This window comes from Diaphorina citri, unplaced genomic scaffold (genome assembly GCF_000475195.1).
Source record: "Diaphorina citri unplaced genomic scaffold, Diaci psyllid genome assembly version 1.1 scaffold1633, whole genome shotgun sequence".
NCBI classification, from domain to species: Eukaryota; Metazoa; Arthropoda; class Insecta; order Hemiptera; family Psyllidae; genus Diaphorina; species Diaphorina citri.
Genome location: NW_007379059.1, coordinates 1 through 21,932, shown reverse-complemented (window position 1 = coordinate 21,932; position 21,932 = coordinate 1). Strand labels below are relative to the sequence as shown.

Genomic DNA, 21,932 nt, shown 5'->3' with positions numbered 1-21,932 from the left:
AAATATAGTTTTACAACAGGAATGGACAAAAAAGATGCCCTCGACTTGGTTGCTGACTGTGAGGTTGCCCTTAGCACTAAGCAGGTAAGCTTCCGAGCTCAAAAGATTAAATTTAAAGAGATATTGAAGGGCATAAAGAAAAGAAAGAAAAAAAAAACTAAACAAATAAATAGAAAGGAGATTGCTAGCTAGCCTAAAATCTATTAAGAAGAAAATGGAGGATAATGATTTGGTATTACGCAAAGCGGATAAGGGAAATAGTGAAATACGGTCACTTTTCTCAACAGAACAGAGTATATATATTCTTAAAATGGGCCACTATATTGTTCAGAATAATCTGATCAAAAAAGGAGCGTCTCCTGAAGTACATTGAAGATGGTGTCAGACTTGGTAGAGACACAGAAGATGATTCAACATTGAAGCTTACATGATAAAATATCAATCCATGAAAAGTATTCTGCCAACTATAGTAGTGTCAGACTTGGTAGAGACACAGAAGATGATTCAACATTGAAGCTTACATGATAAAATATCAATCCATGAAAAGTATTCTGCCAACTGAATGAAATCTTTGATGAACTTTTGGAGCTGAGTAATTCTAAGAAGAATCAGATCCCTGATCAAAGTGTTGATTATAACCGATTTGCAAGGTGAAATTGAATTCTATCAAAATCAAGCATGATGCCTATACGCAGAAAAGTTACTAGGCGTAATAAGAGAATACTTAACAGTATTGCTGATCTGCAAGTGGTTCTTGAAGCATCTCCAGAGGATCCAGCTGGTCTCATCCATAGCAATGAAGTAGTATCACTGATTGTTGTGCCACCTTCTGATCCAGATGAAAGTGTAGTAATTGTTGGAGAGGCAAACCTGCGTTCCTTTGGAAAAATTGTAGGTGAAAAACAATTACATCTACATTACCATGGCTCCTAGCAAGAATGTTCTCAAAAGAGATCTCGAGAGGCAAATGAGGGCAGTCGAAAACGACAGAAGAAAGAATCACCCCGTGTTAACAAGAAGAGGGAAAAATATGCTGCACCAGCTGGCTCACATACTTTTGTCCCATGCTCACATAATACTAAATCATACCAGTGTTGCAAAGTAAGACCAAACCATGTCTCAATCTTCAGAGAGAGGCAAATGAGGGCAGTCGAAAACGACAGAAGAAAGAATCACCCCGTGTTAACAAGAAGAGGGAAAAATATGCTGCACCAGCTGGATCACATACTTTTGTCCCATGCTCACATACTACTAAATCATACCAGTGTTGCAAAGTAAGACCAAACCATGTCTCAATCTTCAGGTGGTATCAATGATTTTCCTGGTAAGAAATCTACAAATTAATTTCAATCAAAGGAGACGGGGCATGTATGTTCAACATGTTGAGTATGGTAATATTTGGATCGGAGTCGAACAGTGTGCGTGTGCGTGAGACCATTGTGCAGCATATTCTTACGCATTATGAAGAGTACTGCGGCTTCATCATCCGTGGGCACTATCGTCGAGCTGAGAACCAGGAAGAAAACTTCTTTTCCTCATCTCTAGAAATAAACCAACTGTGACCTTTTTTACACATTGAACATTTGTGTCTCAAAATGTCTAAAAGACAAAAATTCTTCCGTGATTTTGTGAAAACACAGTCAACTCAGCCAGATATTGTGGACCAATCGCCTTCTCTTCCGTCAGAAGCGGAACACTCGGACGCAGACCTGGATTGGAGTACAACACCGAAATCTATATGGGCAGGTCCTTTGACTCAAAAAAGGAAGCGAATTGAGGAAGGGAAAAAACAGATCTCAGTCAAATCAATCAGATACCGTGAGTTAAAGCGCCTAAAAGGAAAAAAAAAAAAAATCAGATACCGTGGAACCATCTACTTCAGGCCAAACGAACAGCAAAAAATGCGGTACTTTTACTACTTCCTTCTACTTCCTTCAAACATGTTTACGGTTTAGTAATAAACAGAGTAGACGAGTGGAATTCAAAAATTTCAAACAGAAACTGGAACACCTTATGCTCCATCTAAAGTTTGTCAATGGAACTAGCGTTCTGAAGTCCAACAGAAAAATAGAAATGGTCTACTTCCTTCAAACATGTTTACGGTTTAGTAATAAACAGAGTAGACGAGTGGAATTCAAAAATTTCAAACAGAAACTGGAACACCATAATTATGCTCCATCTAAAGTTTGTCAATGGAACTAGCGTTCTGAAGTCCAACAGAAAAATAGAAATGACTAGTTCTGTGGGGACAATTTTTCCTTCAAGTCGAAAGGATTATGACGTTCTGAAGTCCAACAGAAAAATAGAAATGACTAGTTCTGTGGGGACAATTTTTCCTTCAAGTCGAAAGGATTATGTCTAGTCTCCATTAGATCTTTTAGTTAGTACCTACCAGAAAACAAAGTAATGAAGTACCTATAACTAGGCTTGCCAAACGTCCCGAATTGGCCGGGACAGTCCCGAATTTCAGGGGGTGTCCCGGCGTCCCGTTCAGTTTTCCATTTTGGGCGTTTTGTCCCGAATTTCCGTTTTTGTCCCAGAAAAAATTCGGGACGCCTTTTTTAACTTTAAAATTAGGTACCTCTATAAATCAGAATTTGTTCTTAACTTGTTTAAATTTGTCATGCTTTCATCAGTTTGCTCTTCCACTTTGCTAAACCTTTATAAACGAGAAAATGTTGTATTAAACCGCCTTAAACGAAAAAATGAGCTGGTCCCTTGGATTCTCTTTTTTCAAAGATTTAGTCACTTGTTTGAAGTCAATCCACCAAGAACAAAAACAAAAAGCCATCAACCTTGTTATAAAAAAGGCAACTCACTTTGAAGAAGGTTCAGTGGAGAATTTGTTTCGTGTCTGTGCTAGAGAAACCTTCTCACAAGAAAGTTTTCCAGTTATTTCTATCTAAACCGTGCGAACACGCCCTTTACCGCGCGCGTGTAAACGCACCTTATCTCGCCGCGCGCGCATCAGCTGATCTTTTCCCCTCCCGTCTACACCAAGAAGATCGGGGAAGAAGAAAACCGGAATCAGTGAATCAGTCGCCATTCCCGTAGCATTGAGTCATCATACCAAAATCATATTCAATTTCACTTGCGTGCACGGTAAATATCTCTAACTGTAATCTTTTACTCCCGAACACATTGTTCACCCAAATATTATGTTTACCCTTGAAAAAGAGGTAAACCAAAAGTTGAACGCCTGGGACCTGGGTGTGACGAGAGTTCAGAAGAAATTAGAATTTAATATTCTTCAGGAAAGACACTTTTACGGATTGTGTCGTCAATAAAAAATCAAACCACCCGATTAGAATTAAACATGCCGCTTTTCATTCTATGTTACATAGACTCGTAACGATACCGATGTCATTAGAAAATTATTTGAAAGAATTAGGTACCATACACACCTAATCGCAAAAAATAACGGATATTGCCAATCCGAAATAAACAATTTATTACGGAAAAAGCTCGAAAAGCAAAAACGGGAAAAAATATATATGAAAGTCTCCAAAGATTCAGACCTAAATTGGAGAAAAATACGGTACCTCCTACCTAAATGAGGGGCGTGTTTTTCCAAGTTTTCAGGAGTGGAAATTCTTTAATTTCGGTTGCAAAAGTCCTTTCAGTTGTAAAGGTTCAATAAAATCTGTCGTACCACTCGGAGCGGATCTTTGATTATTTGGACAAAATATGACAGAGGTTTTTCTGTTGGACTGGTAAAGAGGAATGTTTTGAACAGTTGTTAGAGTGTACAAATATTCAATAATACCAAGCATGTTTGTCCTGTTTTGTAGATTCATAATTAAAAAGAGTGATAGCAGCTTTGGGACCTTTATCAAAAGCATTTGTACTATCAAAAGCATTTGTACTATTCGCCCGGATCCCAGAGGCAGGGGCGACTTCACGTCTAGCCGATATACATATACAAAGTGGAATTTATCAAACTAACTTGCACAGAAGCACTACTTTTGTTTTGGAAGAAATACCCTATCGACCACTTCCATTTTGTTTTCAACCCTACAAACATAAAAACCAAAGCTTTGGTAGCTGGCACATTCTTCTCCATTTCAATGCCATACCAAAATCACAATAACCAACCAATTTTCCATCTTTAACTGGCAGTATTTGCTTGCGGATGGCCATGCCATCAATCACCAGACTGCAATCTTTCGATTCATCTGGCAAGTCCTTCAACCTCTCAAAAACATTCTTCAGGAAGCCTGGTTCTGCATCAATGTTGGAAATCCAAATGACAAGGTTGGATGGATGAGGTAGCTTAAGTAACGGTCTGGAAAAGCAAGAACACAATTCCAATCAATCTTCGAAAGATGAACCCACATGTGAATAACATAATAACCCAATCTACATCCTCAAGAGGATAAATCATTGTAAATGCTTTTTAAAAATAAGTTAACAATTATTACCTGCAGAACTTGTAGGCTCGTGGAGAACTATAATAGTCGAAAGATGAACCCACATGTGAATAACATAATAACCCAATCTACATCCTCAAGAGGATAAATCATTGTAAATGCTTTTTAAAAATAAATTAACAATTATTATTACCTGCAGAACTTGTAGGCTCGTGGAGAACTATAATAGAGTCAGCGCAAACTTCTTAAGTTCTTGGCTATAACGCTGACCTCCTCTTACAGCTCCTTGGTTTCTCTTTACATTTAAGAATTGTAACGTGGTACCTCCCTGTATACACGTACAGGAGCCACCCCGTAACTTTTGTTACTTCCCATCCTCGAATGGGGTTATCTCCTACACCTACAGGGTCACCTCATTTACCTCCTCGGATCGACCTTCGTATTAATCAGAACCCAGAGTGACCTTGAACAGCTGGAAAACGTAAGCAGGTAGGAAACTGCGTCCTCCATCCAGCCGTTCAACAACAGTGGATCAGAGAGCCCGAACGCCTCGGCTGCTCGGCTTAGAACCCAATCCGCCATTTCATCTCTTCGTTTATCTTTTGAGTTGATACTTCCAAGTATCATTTCGTTTTCAACTTGTGTTCTTCGTGTTATCCGGATCTCAGAATCAAGATACCGGAGGTACACCACTATTATTACTGTCGACATTAAAAATATAACGCCAAAGAATGGAGTGTAGATTATCACCCAGGATTGGACCAAATGAACCCATTCCATTGCAGAGAGATCCGAACCTTCTGACGCTGAGAAGCATCTGACGCTCAGGATCTGATCATCCTTTATGGAATACCATTCGACCCATCCGAGACGTATCCCACATTCGTCTTCCATTTTAATTTTAGAAAAGTCGTCCTGTTTACAGTGGTCACCGTATGAGGGCACAGGATATTACCCATCAACTCGGAATAGACCTTATTGTTTTGAGAAATCATTCCAAGTGCGAAAAGCGTCAGCAAGGACAGAACAAGAGAGAATCTGATTTTTATAATCATTCCTCTCCTCTGCTCTGCCGATGCGAGCGTTTTCGCAACCTCGGAAATTTTCTTTGTTGCTTCGAGTCTGAAGCGCTCCTTATTACCAAATTTATCATTGGTAATTATTATCGTATCGGCAGGCAAGTCATGCCTGTCGAACGATTGCGGAATTGGGTTCCGCGCCCCAGCCGAAATGACGTTGGCACCCTGTCCCCTAATTGGGTTCAGTCTTCCAAGTTCTGACATCTCAGGCAGAGGCTGGTTGAATATATATATTTCACCTCAGTTCTCAGCTTTCGTTATCTTGGCTTGTTCCAGAGAACTCACTCAAGAGCAAGTTTTCCAATTCTGCTCCAGCCAGGCCTTTTTTCTTCATTTCCTTGATGAGTTCTTTTATATTTTGAATTTTATTGTCTTTCTTCTGACTTTTTTATTCTCTTTTTGAGATTAAATTCTCTTTTTTTAAATCTGTCAATTTGCACTCCCTTGATGATCGTTTGACACTCAACAGTAGCTGTCAAATCCCTCCAAGCCCAACTCCTCGTACTCGAAATCTTCATCATCTTGGGTAGGGGCTGCTACACAAGTAGAACTACTTGCAACACATGAGATTAAATTCTCTTTTTTTAAATCTGTCAATTTGCACTCCCTTGATGATCGTTTGACACTCAACAGTAGCTGTCAAATCCCTCCAAACCCAACTCCTCGTACTCGAAATCTTCATCATCTTGGGTAGGGGCTGCTACACAAGTAGAACTACTTGCAACACAACTCGGGTAGATTGTCTTCTTTTTATTAGAGGGCGGTTGTAAATGAGAAGGAAATCCTTCAAAAACTGATGGAACAGAATTTGTTTTCAACCTTTTGTAACGACCTCCTGGTTTAACAACAAAGTCTTCTTCACAAAGGTGGGCACTGCATAGCACTGTGTGTTCTGAAGGTTGAAAGTTTTGTCTACGTATAGCCAACAACCATTTCTTTTTCAGTTCTTCATCCCTTGGAAACCTGAAGCAGAGGATAAAGTAAATTTCAGCTTTTAGTTATTTCAACAACATATTGCTAGTGGCTGTTGGGGGCTGCTGGGGGTCATCTTCTTCTTTTGATGAAGGTGGTACCTCAGGGTGCTGTAAAGGAGAAGGAAGAGGACCGGGAGTGAGAGAGGGATAGGAAGAGGTAGAGGAACCAGGAGTGGGAGGGGAATTTTCAGAAGAAATCAGGTTGTTAGGAGGAGGATTTGAGGAAGTCCTACATCCCAATACCCTGTCCATTTGCTCGAAAAAGGGCCACTACACCTCTCCTTCCCCCGTTGTCTTCTGTTTTTGTTTATTGTTTCGATAGGTGGCCAGCAAGTTACGGTATTTTTGGGCACTCTGGATGCCCGTATTTTTTCCCTGAGATCCTTCACTGTCATTGATTTTGCTTTCCTTTTTCTAGTGGCTGTTGGGGGCTGCTGGGGGTCATCTTCTTCTTTTGATGAAGGTGGTACCTCAGGGTGCTGTAAAGGAGAAGGAAGAGGTTGAGGGATAGGAAGAGGGAGGGGGATTTTCAGAAGAAATCAGGGTGTTAGGAGGAGGATTTGAGGAAGCCCTACATCCCAACACCCTGTCCATTTGTTCAAAAAAGGGCCACTTCACCTCTCCTTCCCCTGTTGTCTTCTGTTTTTGTTTATTGTTTCGATAGGTGGCCAGCAAGGAGGAGGATTTGAGGAAGCCCTACATCCCAACACCCTGTCCATTTGTTCAAAAAAGGGCCACTTCACCTCTCCTTCCCCTGTTGTCTTCTGTTTTTGTTTATTGTTTCGATAGGTGGCCAGCAAGGAGGAGGATTTGAGGAAGCCCTACATCCCAATACCCTGTCCATTTGGTCGAAAAAGGGCCACTTCACCTCTCCTTCCCCTGTTGACATCTGAGAGGATCCCAATTTTCCGTGTCGATCTTTAGAGCTCTCAAAGCGTTGAGTCCCTTGGTGAGCTCATTGTGTAGGGTTGACACGGAGTTGGAGTTGTCGAACTTTGGTATCGACGGTAGATTGAATAACGCGTGTAAATGCGTATCCACGATTCTGCTAGTACATTTGTAGCGTTGTACCAGTAGTTCCCATGCCACTGTGAAGTTTTCTTCTGATAATTCTAGTGATGTGATGACATCGGCAGCCTGGCCTTTGAGTGCAGACCGCAGATAGTGGAGTTTTTGAACTCCCGAGAGTGTAGAGTTCCCTTTTTTCAAAGATTTAGTCACTTGTTTGAAGTCAATCCACCAAGAACAAAAACAAAAAGCCATCAACCTTGTTATAAAAAAGGCAACTTACTTTGAAGAAGGTTCAGTGGAGAATTTGTTTCGTGTCTGTGCTAGAGCAACCTTCTCACAAGAAAGCTTTCCAGTTATTTCTAGTTTTATTGTTCTTTTCCTTAAGAACTTGTGATCAAATCGTCGATCTTTTCAATTATTATTATTATTATTATTATCATCTTTTTTTAATAAATTCTTTCACTCGAAACTAACTCCATATGCCTGGAACCAAACTGCTGGGGAAATTGAAAGTACAAAGAAGATGGAATTTTGCTTCAAAGTTACAGCACGAGTTGTGTTAACACTAGCTGACAAGCTGAAGCATTTATCAAAGGGAGGTGTAGGTTACCATTACCACATTTATGTAGAATTGTTTGTTTGTTTTTTTTTTTGTTTTTTTTTTTTTTTTTATTTCTCTAAAATACAACATTGCCTTGCAGGCACAGACTAACTTCATGGTATATTATACCCCAAACCAAGAAATTTCCATTGATGAGTGTATACTATTGGTTTCAAAGGCCGAGTATCATTTAGAGTGTACAATACAGATAAACCACAAAAATGGGGTATTAAGGTGTATGCCATGGCTGATGGTAAGAATGGGTATATCACTTGTATGGAACCTTACTTTGGGAAGCCAACACTCTTATATCCAGAACTTCCAGTTACAGCACGAGTTGTGTTAACACTAGCTGACAAGCTGAAGCATTTATCAAAGGGAGGTGTAGGTTACCACATTTATGTAGATAGATTTTACTCTAGCATGGTCTTGACTGAAAAAATGAAGATGAACCAGATGTATATCACAGGTACAGTTATGTCTAACAGACAAAAATTGCCACCAGATGTAAAGAAGAAAATTAAAATGGCACCCGGTGAACTACTAGGATTTAATGACAATAAGAATAAGAATAACAGAGTAACAATATGGAAAGACAAACGTCCAGTGTTGATGTTGTCAAACTATTATGACTTCTCAGTTACAGAGGTTACCAGGAAAGCCAAGCAAAATGGTTCATGGATCTGACGAGAACTGGTGCATTGGGCGTGATGGAAGATGCTCTATCATATTTTTTGTTGAATGTGACAGTTACATGTAAGTATGTGTATCTTATGCTTTTACATTGACTAAGCTTATTTTAAATAAGTATTGTTCGAATTTGCCTATTTTCCAGATGGCTCTATAAGAATAACAGAGTAACAATATGGAAAGACAAACGTCCAGTGTTGATGTTGTCAAACTATTATGACTTCTCAGTTACAGAGGTTACGAGGAAAGCCAAGCAAAATGGTTCATGGATCTGACGAGAACTGGTGCATTGAGCGTGATGGAAGATGCTCTATCATATTTTTTGTTGAATGTGACAGTTATGTAAGTATGTGTATGTTATGCTTTTACATTGACTAAGCTTATTTTAAATAAGTATTGTTCAAATTTGCCTATTTTCCAGATGGCTCCCCGTTACCAGAAAAGAAATTTGCGGCAGCAATGGACGCAGGAGAATTTAGAAAGGGCTCTTGAGTTGGTTGCGAGGGGGCAATCACAAAGACAAGCCTGTCTGCGTACCAACGTCCCACGAAGAACGCTTCAAAGGTACCAGCTGATGACGACATCAAGTGCAGAAGCCAGGCCAGCTGTCGATGTGCCGAACCTGGGGAGAAAAGCCACTCTCACGCCAAAGCAAGAGCAGGATTTGAAACAAAGAATCAAACGATTGGCTGAAGTAGGGTGTCCTCTAACTCCTTTGTAAGAAAATGTGTTTTTGATTTTGTGGATGGCAAGAAAAATTCCACACAACTTCAATCCCAACACTAGGATGGCAGGAAAAGACTGGTTTCCTCTGTTTCGTAAGCGTAAGAGAAACCTAGATTTGAGCATTCGAAAAGCGCAAAGACTGGATCCAGCTCAAGCACAGAAATTGAACAGAAATGTTGTCAAGGCAGCAATGGACGCAGGAGAATTTAGAAAGGGCTCTTGAGTTGGTTGCGAGGGGGCAATCACAAAGACAAGCCTGTCTGCGTACCAAGGTCCCACGAAGAACGCTTCAAAGGTACCAGCTGATGACGACATCAAGTGCAGCTGTCGATGTGCCGAACCTGGGGAGAAAAGCCACTCTCACGCCAACGCAAGAGCAGGATTTGAAACAAAGAATCAAACGATTGGCTGAAGTAGGGTGTCCTCTAACTTCTTTGTAAGAAAATGTGTTTTTGATTTTGTGGATGGCAAGAAAATTCCACACAACTTCAATCCCAACACTAGGATGGCAGGAAAAGACTGGTTTCCTCTGTTTCGTAAGAGAAACCTACATTTGAGCATTCGAAAAGCGCAAAGACTGAATCCAGCTCAAGCACAGAAATTGAACAGAAATGTTGTCAACGATTACTTTGCAAAACTGAAATTTGAGTTGGACAAACATGGACTCAAGCATGATGGAGTTTCCAAATGTTTGTTTCAGAACAAATTCAAAAGTACAAGTGGAATTATTGTCACACAATCACAAAGTTCATCAGGAACAGAAAAGAAATATCAGCTCAAGCGGCTCCTTGCCGCAACAGAATCGTACACGCTGTTTATAAAAGAGAACCTAGCCGAATCAGTAACGAAGGAGATATTTCGATTATACAACAAACTCAGTACCGAGGAACAGTCTTCATTGTCGCGGAGCACGGCGACCACTGGCACGTGCTCCACGACTGTACATACACAAGCTCGCAATGTCGATGTGCTCGAGTCGAAGCCGTCACACGCTGTTTCGGGATCCGAATCAAGCGCCGGACTATTCGGTCCATCGACTTCAACACCACTTACGCCACAAATGTCATCTACTATCTCGGCCGTGGCGGAAGGAAAGTTAATTACATACAAGTCAGGGAATACGCCAGCCGACGCGGACCTGGTGTTGAAGTTGGAAATTTACCCGATGGAAAAAGTGCGGAATTTGGAGCCCAGTCAGTGGTGGAAACACGCGCTATTGAGGACGAAATGCGCCTATTCCTCGGGAGCACCGACAAATGCGAGAGTAGTAGACTGCGGAAGGAAGTGGAACGCCGTCATGACGTTTTCTTGTAAAACAATTGTTAATCGTGCTTATTTCTACTGCCAGACAACGAGTTAAAAGAACAAAAATAGGACGAATTAAGCAGAATACAAACTTGCAGAGCTAAAACTATTGTCAAAAAGGAAGGACCTTCCCTGCATGTAGGTAATAATTAACAATCTATTTAGTATTAACTTACATATTTCTCTCTGTTTCAGAACTGTTGTGGACTCAAGCCAATATTAAAAAATTGTTGCATTTAAGACTGGAGAGGGAGGGCCTGTTCTTGAGGCCAAAGAACAAAGCGGTCCTCTGGAAAAAGTTGGCAGGAGGACCTACAAAAAGATATTGCCCAACAAGTTACGGGCATGCAGTGTGCCCACTGCTACCTTAGGAAATTCACAGCTCAACCCAAACAATCTGGAGGCGTCTGAGCTAGGCCTCCCTCGGCGTCAACGCACCACCATCCTCGGAGCGAACCGCGCCACGCACACATTGGTCCTTCGGGCCGGATAATTCCTGCGTTCCTTTGGAAAAATTGTAGGTGAAAAACAATTACATCTACATTACCATGGCTCCTAGCAAGAATGTTCTCAAAAGAGATCTCAAGAAGATAGAAAACGCTCTTGACGACTCAAGGGACTACTTGGAACTCCCAATATCACAAATGAGTCAATCCCTCTTGTCAAAATATATTACTTCATTAGAGACTAGTTTGCAAGATATATCAAATGCACGGTCGGATATATGGGACATAACGTGTGACGAAGACAATCAAGACGAAGAGGACTTCTCCACGCTCGAGACACACGCAAACTCTGTATAAGGATATCCAATCGCTGATATTCAAATCAGAAAACCTGCTATCTGAGATACAGAACGCTCAGAGATGCAGCACTCCGTCAGCATCTCCCACTCACGGGGACGGAACTCAGCCCCAGGTAAAACTACCTCAAATTCAATTACCTACTTTCCACGGGGCACCTGAAAAGTTTATCGAGTTCTATAACTCATTCGATTCCCTAATTAATCGGAATTCTATACTCTCGGGAGTTCAAAAACTCCACTATCTGCGGACTGCACTCAAAGGCCAGGCTGCTGATGTCATCTCATCACTAGACTCTGCATAAGGATATCCAATCGCTGATATTCAAATCAGAAAACCTGCTATCTGAGATACAGAACGCTCAGAGATGCAGCACTCCGTCAGCATCTCCCACTCACGGGGACGGAACTCAGCCCCAGGTAAAACTACCTAAGAGATCTCAAGAAGATAGAAAACGCTCTTGACGACTCAAGGGACTACTTGGAACTCCCAATATCACAAATGAGTCAATCCCTCTTGTCAAAATATATTACTTCATTAGAGACTAGTTTGCAAGATATATCAAATGCACGGTCGGATATATGGGACATAACGTGTGACGAAGACAATCAAGACAAAGAGGACTTCTCCACGCTCGAGACACACGCAAACTATCAATGACAGTGAAGGAGTACCTCAGGGAAAAAATAGAGGCTGAAAAAAAGAGGGTAGAAGCAAAAATTAAAATTGAAGAAAAAAAATTGCTGTGAAGGAGAGGCAAGTCGATGCCGTCCTCATGCTGGCGAGGGCATTAACATATAAAATCCAGAATTAATACTACGCCGGGACGAATTCGATAACTTGGCTAGTTAAAGATAGTTTTCTACCTTGAAAGAGTAAGGTCTTTACTGAGGTTAAGTTGAAAATTTTCTCTTGAAGTTTGCCCAATGTAAATTAAATTTCAATGTAAATACAAACAAAATATTGGTAAAGGTTGAGAGGACACTTCTTACTGCTTCAAAGATGTAATATGTTGACTTCCCAGTTGACGTGGACTGTACATCCATTTTTTTTTTTTTTTTTTTCATAATTATTTTCAATTTTTCTCGATCTTGAAAGCCATGACGTGCTAACTCGGGGGAGATGTCAGCATTGCAAAGACAGGAAGACTGGATTTACATTATTGCTCAATGCTCCAAATGCAATGTTTACTTGTGTCTCAAACTACATAACAATAAAATTGTTTTTATAACTATCACCATCATGACCAAAAGTAGAAAACTTGATTCTCCAACTCTATAGTGGCTGCTTACCGAGATAGAAAACCTGAAGGCACAACTTGAAGACGAACAGAATAGACACGACAGCGAGATACAAATGCTACAAGTAAGTAGAGGTAGAAACACACTACCATCACGTGACGTAACGTGACGGTAGTGTGGCTGTCCTGAACACAATCCTGAAAAATATGTCAGATGTGACTTATGTTGTTTTGCATGGTTGCTCCACAAATATATTGCTCAAGTTAAAAGATGCATCTCTGAAAGTTCCTCTTTATGGACTATATTGAGGAAACGATTTTCAGCACGAAGAACCCATTATAAGCCAGCAAATTGCAATGGTTTAGATATGTTGATGACATATTTGTGATTGTTCTTAGCTCCGGAGGGAGACAAATTGACAAGTTATTAGACTTTTTGAACCTTGTGTTAGGGCGACCACAACCTCGGTCTCCTCTCCGATCCTTTTGGATGGCAAGAAAATTCCACACAACTTCAATCCCAACACTAGGATGGCAGGAAAAGACTGGTTTCCTCTGTTTCGTAAGAGAAACCTAGATTTGAGCATTCGAAAAGCGCAAAGACTGAATCCAGCTCAAGCCCAGAAATTGAACAGAAATGTTGTCAACGATTACTTTGCAAAACTGAAATTTGAGTTGGGCAAACATGGACTCAAGCATGATGGAGTTTCCAAATGTTTGTTTCAGAACAATGACCTCAAAAGTACAAGTGGAATTATTGTCACACAATCACAAAGTTCATCAGGAACAGAAAAGAAATATCAGCTCAAGCGGCTCCTTGCCGCAACAGAATCGTACACGCTGTTTATAAAAGAGAACCTAGCCGAATCAGTAACGAAGGAGATATTTCGATTATACAACAAACTCAGTACCGAGGAACAGTCTTCATTGTCGCGGAGCACGGCGACCACTGGCACGTGCTCCACGACTGTACATACACAAGCTCGCAATGTCGATGTGCTCGAGTCGAAGCCGTCACACGCTGTTTCGGGATCCGAATCAAGCGCCGGACTATTCGGTCCATCGACTTCAACACCACTTACGCCACAAATGTCATCTACTATCTCGGCCGTGGCGGAAGGAAAGTTAATTACATACAAGTCAGGGAATACGCCAGCCGACGCGGACCTGGTGTTGAAGTTGGAAATTTACCCGATGGAAAAAGTGCGGAATTTGGAGCCCAGTCAGTGGTGGAAACACGCGCTATTGAGGACGAAATGCGCCTATTCCTCGGGAGCACCGACAAATGCGAGAGTAGTAGACTGCGGAAGGAAGTGGAACGCCGTCATGACGTTTTCTTGTAAAACAATTGTTAATCGTGCTTATTTCTACTGCCAGACAACGAGTTAAAAGAACAAAAATAGGACGAATTAAGCAGAATACAAACTTGCAGAGCTAAAACTATTGTCAAAAAGGAAGGACCTTCCCTGCATGTAGGTAATAATTAACAATCTATTTAGTATTAACTTACATATTTCTCTCTGTTTCAGAACTGTTGTGGACTCAAGCCAATATTAAAAAATTGTTGCATTTAAGACTGGAGAGGGAGGGCCTGTTCTTGAGGCCAAAGAACAAAGCGGTCCTCTGGAAAAAGTTGGCAGGAGGACCTACAAAAAGATATTGCCCAACAAGTTACGGGCATGCAGTGTGCCCACTGCTACCTTAGGAAATTCACAGCTCAACCCAAACAATCTGGAGGCGTCTGAGCTAGGCCTCCCTCGGCGTCAACGCACCACCATCCTCGGAGCGAACCGCGCCACGCACACATTGGTCCTTCGGGCCGGATAATTCCTGCGTTCCTTTGGAAAAATTGTAGGTGAAAAACAATTACATCTACATTACCATGGCTCCTAGCAAGAATGTTCTCAAAAGAGATCTCAAGAAGATAGAAAACGCTCTTGACGACTCAAGGGACTACTTGGAACTCCCAATATCACAAATGAGTCAATCCCTCTTGTCAAAATATATTACTTCATTAGAGACTAGTTTGCAAGATATATCAAATGCAAAGAAGAGTACAAGAAAATTCTTGAAGATAATGTTGTTCCTTCTGGAACCAACTTGATCGGCAATGGTTTTATTTTCCAACATGACAATGATCCTAAGCACACCTCCAAACTATGCAAAGGATTTTTGGCCTCTCAAGAACAACAGAGTGTCCTCAAAGTAATGGAATGGCCTCCTCAATCACCAGACTGTAATCCCATAGAACTTTTATGGGACCATTTGGACAGACAAGTTCGAAAGTCATGCCCAACATCCCAGAGTGACCTTATGAGGATTTTACGTGAAGAGTGGGCAAAAATACCTCAGACAACACTAGAAAAACTTATCCAAAGATTACCAAGAATTTGCAAGGAAATTATAAAAAATAAAGGTGGCCATATCGACGAGGCCAAGGTGTGAATTTCACAATAAACATTCAAAAGACAATATATTTAATAACTTGAAAGTCTCTATGGTAATTTATTTGGCTTGCAACATGTAAATAATTAAGAAAATTTAGGTGGGCAAATACTTTTGAGCGGTAGTGTAGCTCTGTTTGATGAGGAGGAATACAATAATAACGAGGACATCATATACTTGAAGTCGAATGTGTCACCCGAAGAAACTGTACGCGCCAAATGGAATCACACGTGGAGCGCAAGACAGAAGAAGCTTACCGCTAGTAGCTCCGATACATCTCCTCTTGTCTCAGACTACTTCAAAGAATTTCCCGCATTGGCGCGTCCACTCGGCTGTGAATTGTTGAAAGATGACTTCAAGTGCCAATATCCCGTGAAAGTCGACAACTTGTTCATCAAATTAAACAACAAAGCTGAGGACATTATCCAGTTTGCACGATCAAGGCTTTCGTCTTCAAGTAGACATAGTGGATCAGCAGGGGGAATCAAACTGCTCCTAGACCAACTGGAGAGTGAATTGAGTATAGCAGATAAAAAAATCTTTTTCAATCTAGCAATAATCTTCTGGAACAGATTATTCGAAGAATTGAAGCAGAGGCAGATACATCACCACTACAACTAGAAAGTTTTCCCAAAGGAAGGAAAATTAATCCTCGTGAGAAATTGGCCACTCAAGAGTCACAGCTCTTACCTTTCAAGCGAAAGAAAAAAAAAGAAATCAACTGATCTTGATAATGATGCTGTGACTAAGAACACTGCCTTTGGCAGGCTCAGGAAAAAGGTAAACAAGTCGGCCATTCGGGTTCGGTCTTTGGTAACGGCAGTTAGGGTTAGGGACTTGTAAAATTTGTAAATGTATTCGTACAAATTAATTGTTAATAAACTTGTGTTCTTTTATTGTACAAAAGCTCTCGTTATCATTTTCATAGAGTAGACAACATAACAGAGATCTCAAGAAGATAGAAAACGCTCTTGACGACTCAAGGGACTACTTGGAACTCCCAATATCACAAATGAGTCAATCCCTCTTGTCAAAATATATTACTTCATTAGAGACTAGTTTGCAAGATATATCAAATGCACGGTCGGATATATGGGACATAACGTGTGACGAAGACAATCAAGACGAAGAGGACTTCTCCACGCTCGAGACACACGCAAAATGAGGGGCGTGTTTTTCCAAGTTTTCAGGAGTGGAAATTCTTTAATTTCGGTTGCAAAAGTCCTTTCAGTTGTAAAGGTTCAATAAATTCTGTCGTACCACTCGGAGCGGATCTTTGATTATTTGGACAAAACCTCATCAGTTGAGGATCTCTAGAAAGTAGTTGTTTTTCTGATATAAGTGAAGAAAGTCGAGCAATAAAGTTCATTAGAAAGAAGAAACTGATTGAAGAGAGACGTGAAGAAAACCAATGCCAGTCAAAAGATTGCCATTTAATGTGGAACGGAAAAAACCCTTGCTGCTCTTGAGAAGATTGCTCATTCTAAAAATGAAGTGGAATATGAGAAAGATTATAATAATCTCATCAATCTGAAATATGAAAAATTGAACAATTTATTAGAAAGAAGAAACTGATTGAAGAGATACGTGAAGAAAACCAATGCCAGTCAAAAGATTGCCATTTAATGTGGAACGGAAAAAAAAACCCTTGCTGCTCTTGAGAAGATTGCTCATTCTAAAAATGAAGTGGAATATGAGAAAAATTATAATAATCTCATCAATCTGAAATATGAAAAATTGAACAATTATTATAAAGAAAATTGGCATGAAATTCGGTATGAGTGGGTAAGGGGGTTCATGAAAGCAAATAAAACTTTCAATCTTACGACCACAAATCATTTGGAATCTCTGAATAATAAAATAAAACAGGTGGTCGTAAAAAACAGTAACTTGTTAGCTTTTTTCAAAGTGGCCCTTTTTTGAACAAATGGACAGGGTGTTGGGATGTAGGGCTTCCTCAAATCCTCCTCCTAACACCCTGATTTCTTCTGAAAATTCCCCTCCCTCTTCCTATCCCTCTACCTCTTCCTGTCCTCTCCCTTCTCCTTTACAGCACCCTGAGGTACCACCTTCATCAGAAGAAGAAGATGACCCCCAGCAGCTCCCAACAGCCACTAGAAAAAGGAAATCAAAATTAATGACAGTGAAGGAGTACTTCAGGGAAAAATTAGAGGCTGAGAAAAAGAGGGCAGAAGCAAAAATGAAAATTGAAGAAAAAAAAATTGCTGTGAAGGAGAGGCAAGTCGATGCCGTCCTCATGCTGGCGAGGGCATTAACATATAAAATCCAGAAGAAATACTACACCGGGACGAATTCGATAACTTGGCTAGTCAAATAACCAGTATATTTTCACGGGAAAAAGCAGTCATATACTATAGCAAGTATGTTCCGGCAGAAACGTAAAATTTTCAGATCGTCTTCCATTGATTTACTGGACCTAGCTCTGTTTGATGAGGAGGAATACAATAATAACGAGGACATCATATACTTGAAGTCGAATGTGTCACCCGAAGAAACTGTACGCGCCAAATGGAATCACACGTGGAGCCCAAGACAGAAGAAGCTTACCGCTAGCAGCTCCGATACATCTCCCCTTGTCTCAGACCTCTTCAAAGAATTTCCCGCATTGGCGCGTCCACTCGGCTGTGAATTGTTGAAAGATGACTTCAAGTGCCAATATCCCGTGAAAGTCGACAACTTGTTCATCAAATTAAACAACAAAGCTGAGGACATTATCCAGTTTGCACGATCAAGGCTTTCGTCTTCAAGTAGACATAGTGGATCAGCAGGGGGAATCAAACTGCTCCTAGACCAACTGGAGAGTGAATTGAGTATAGCAGATAAAAAAATCTTTTTCAATCTAGCAATAATCTTCTGGAACAGATTATTCGAAGAATTGAAGCAGAGGCAGATACATCACCACTACAACTAGAAAGTTTTCCCAAAGGAAGGAAAATTAATCCTCGTGAGAAATTGGCCACTCAAGAGTCACAGCTCTTACCTTTCAAGCGAAAGAAAAAAAAAGAAAAGAAATCAACTGATCTTGATAATGATGCTGTGACTAAAAAGAAGAGACAAGAAGCTGCCCGAGATGCTCTCATTTTTGAGTGTTTGAGCTCTAAAGACAATAAATAACTTCCTAAAAGATGCCAAAAAACAAGAAATCATCAATAATAATATGAAAAAATCATGGTCAGCTAGAATTTCTGTCAAAAAGGAAGGGTCCTTCTTGAGTGTTAAGTACACAAGTACTCATAATGGGGTAAACATGAAAGTAAGTGCAATGCTTGCTTTTTTACTGTTTGGCCTCCAGGATTTAACATGGCAGCATATAGCCATGTTGGTTGGCGCTATTTACGCCAGAGTATTGTTGGGAAAACGCCTGGGATTAGCAGTAGTGGCTTGGGTTGTTTATTGCTATTATTATGGCTACGACCCAATAATATGAAAAAATCATGGTCAGCTAGAATTTCTGTCAAAAAGGAAGGGTCCTTCTTGAGTGTTAAGTACACAAGTACTCATAATCATCCACTTACTAGGAATGGCAGTGGCACATTAAAATGTTAAAGCACCTAAATAAATAAATAAAAAAATAATACCGTAACTTGCTGACCACCTATCGAAATAACAAACAGAAGCAGATGTCAACAGGGGAAGGAGAGGTGAAGTGGCCCTTTTTCGAGCAAATGGACAGGGTATTGGGATGTAGGGCTTCCTCAAATCCTCCTCCTAACACCCTGATTTCTTCTGAAAATCCCCCTCCCTCTTCCTATCCCTCTACCTCTTCCTGTCCTCTTCCTTCTCCTTTACAGCACCCTGAGGTACCACCTTCATCAGAAGAAGAAGAAGAAGATGACACTTTGTATATGTATATCGGCTAGACGTGAAGTCGCCCCTGCCTCTGGGATCCGGGCGAATAGTACAAATGCTTTTGATAGTACAAATAGTACAAATGCTTTTGATAAAGGTCCCAAAGCTGCTATCACTCTTTTTAATTATGAATCTGCAAAACAGGACAAACATGCTTGGTATTATTGAATATTTGTACACTCTAACAACTGTTCAAAACATTCCTCTTTACCAGTCCAACAGAAAAACCTCTGTCATAGGTTTTGGAGCAGCTGTAAAGTCCATATTAGCTATATCCAGAAACCTACTTAGTACTAGTAATTTTAAATTTGTTATGACATACAAGTTTTCACAAGAGCACGAATGAGGACATAGCGGCACTCTTCCCAGATAAAATTGGACAGTGTTGCTACTCTTGTAACATCTTTGTCAATCAAGGATGCTAATGTTTTTGACCTATGGAGTCTAGATGTACTAGGGATCCAGGACCCGATGGATAAGTCCAGAGCAGATCTAGCCGAAGCTGCACGTAAACACTTTCTCGACACTGTGCAAGTCAATAGTGACAATCGATTTGAAGTGCACTTACCTTGGATCTTTTGTCTCAGAAAAGATTAGAGAGCACTGTGAAGAAACTAAAAAGAGATCAGAACTATGCTGACTACAAGAGAGTACTGGACACCTGGGAGATAGACAAGATTATAGAAAGAGTACCCCAGGAGGAACTAGATAATCCAAGCTATTATATACCACTACACCTGTCCGCCCAGTTTTTGATGCGTCAGCCAAAGATAATGGTGTGAGTCTAAACGACTGTTTAGAACAACAGGACAAACATGCTTGGTATTATTGAATATTTGTACACTCTAACAACTGTTCAAAACATTCCTCTTTACCAGTCCAACAGAAAAACCTCTGTCATAGGTTTTGGAGCAGCTGTAAAGTCCATATTAGCTATATCCAGAAACCTACTTAGTACTAGTAATTTTAAATTTGTTATGACATACAAGTTTTCACAAGAGCACGAATGAGGACATAGCGGCACTCTTCCCAGATAAAATTGGACAGTGTTGCTACTCTTGTAACATCTTTGTCAATCAAGGATGCTAATGTTTTTGACCTATGGAGTCTAGATGTACTAGGGATCCAGGACCCGATGGATAAGTCCAGAGCAGATCTAGCCGAAGCTGCACGTAAACACTTTCTCGACACTGTGCAAGTCAATAGTGACAATCGATTTGAAGTGCACTTACCTTGGATCTTTTGTCTCAGAAAAGATTAGAGAGCACTGTGAAGAAACTAAAAAGAGATCAGAAAGAAGATGACCCCCAACAGCCACTAGAAAAAGGAAAGCAAAATCAATGACAGTGAAGGATCTCAGGGAAAAAATACGGGCATGCAGAGTGCCCAAAAATACCGTAACTTGCTGGCCACCTATCGAAACAATAAACAAAAACAGAAGACAACAGGGGAAGGAGAGGTGAAGTGGCCTTTTTTCGACCAAATGGACAGGGTATTGGAATATCGGAGATTTGTACGACCATGATTGGCTAAAGAGTATGCCAATGCTCTAACAGTGTTCGCCACGATCGAGTCTTCAGCGTATATCAGAGATTTGTACGACCATGATTGGCTAAAGAGAGTGACTAACACCCTGATTTCTTCTGAAAATCCCCCTCCCTCTCCTGGTCCCTCAACCTCTTCCTTCTCCTTTACAGCAACCTGAGGTACCACCTTCATCAAAAGAAGAAGATGACCCCCAACAGTACACATTTTTTTTTTTTTTTTTTTTTCAAGAATACTTATACTTAACTTTACCATTTCCTGGCCAAGTCTTTCCATCGATCCTTGGCCACTCGGTCGAAATCATGCGCAACCTTTTTGACCTTTCCGTCGATTACAATCTTCGTTTCTGTCATTCCGAGAGGCAGGTTCTTGGTCTCTTTGCGGGTGGGCAGGCTTTGGTTCCGGGCGAGTAGGAGGGTCTTGGAGTTCTCCAGCTTGACACGTTCCAGGTGTTTCCGGTTTTGGCAAATCTGGATGAAGGCTTCGATGTCCATACACTTTTTCAAGTGTATTCCAGCCGGTCCTTTCTTCAATCGTTTGATCCAGAAGTCCTTGTGGGTCTCGCGGGTCTGAGCATACCACAACTCAATCATTGCCTTCATCGTTGGCTTAACCTTAATGACATATGGCTTGTTGTTTTTCTTGCAGAAATCGTTCCATTCATATGTCAGTCCGGTGGGCAGGAAGGTCGTCTTTGAGTTGTTTTCCAGGCGGGCAATCGAGAGTTCCGACAGATCATACTGCTTGGGCAGGTCCACCTTGAAAGCACGGTTAACCTGGCTAATGGGAACCACGCCTCCGGGGTGGACAATCTTGCCAACAGAGTTAATCCTGATGGCATCAGCAGATCTGGCACGGGCTTCACGTTTCTGGCTCCGGGACGGGCGTCGGGCTGGGTTGTTCACTCCTCTGGTTGGGCTTCGACTCTTGCGCTCAGAGGAGGGGCCAGGAGTCGATTCAGTTTTCTTGGGGGCCTTGGGGACAACGGGTGCGGATTTCTTAGGAGCTTTTGGCACAGCCCCTGCTCCTTTGTTTTCCTTGGGTGGTGTTTGATTACCATCATCTTTCCTCTGTCCGTTGCTCTTTTTGGGAGCTTTGGGGACCTTATTAGGTGCAGCCGTTTTCTGCACCTCTGGAGCCGGCTGCAAAGCAGCAGGCATCAGGGATCCGATGCCCCTTGCAACATCCCTGATGCAGTCCCTAACCCTAACTGCCGTTACCAAAGACCGAACCCGAATGGCCGACTTGTTTACCTTTTTCCTGAGCCTGCCAA

At 41.1% G+C, this 21,932-nt stretch overlaps 1 protein-coding gene and 1 long non-coding RNA gene across 2 annotated transcripts; one reads left to right on the top strand and one right to left on the bottom strand.

Moving 5' to 3' along the window:
- Window positions 1-479: 479 nt before the first annotated feature.
- LOC108253345 lies at window positions 480-1,278 on the top strand. The gene is made up of 2 exons (XM_026828987.1): window positions 480-864; window positions 964-1,278. The coding sequence occupies exons 1-2, from the start codon at window positions 679-681 to the stop codon at window positions 1,276-1,278; spliced, it is 501 nt and encodes a 166-aa protein (XP_026684788.1). The 5' UTR covers window positions 480-678.
- Window positions 1,279-1,387: 109 nt separating this feature from the next.
- On the bottom strand, window positions 1,388-2,269 carry LOC113470499. The gene is made up of 2 exons (XR_003393538.1): window positions 2,164-2,269; window positions 1,388-2,010 (listed from the first exon to the last, which is right to left on the bottom strand). It is a non-coding gene; the product is annotated as an uncharacterized LOC113470499 (long non-coding RNA).
- Between the last annotated feature and the right edge of the window lie 19,663 nt (window positions 2,270-21,932).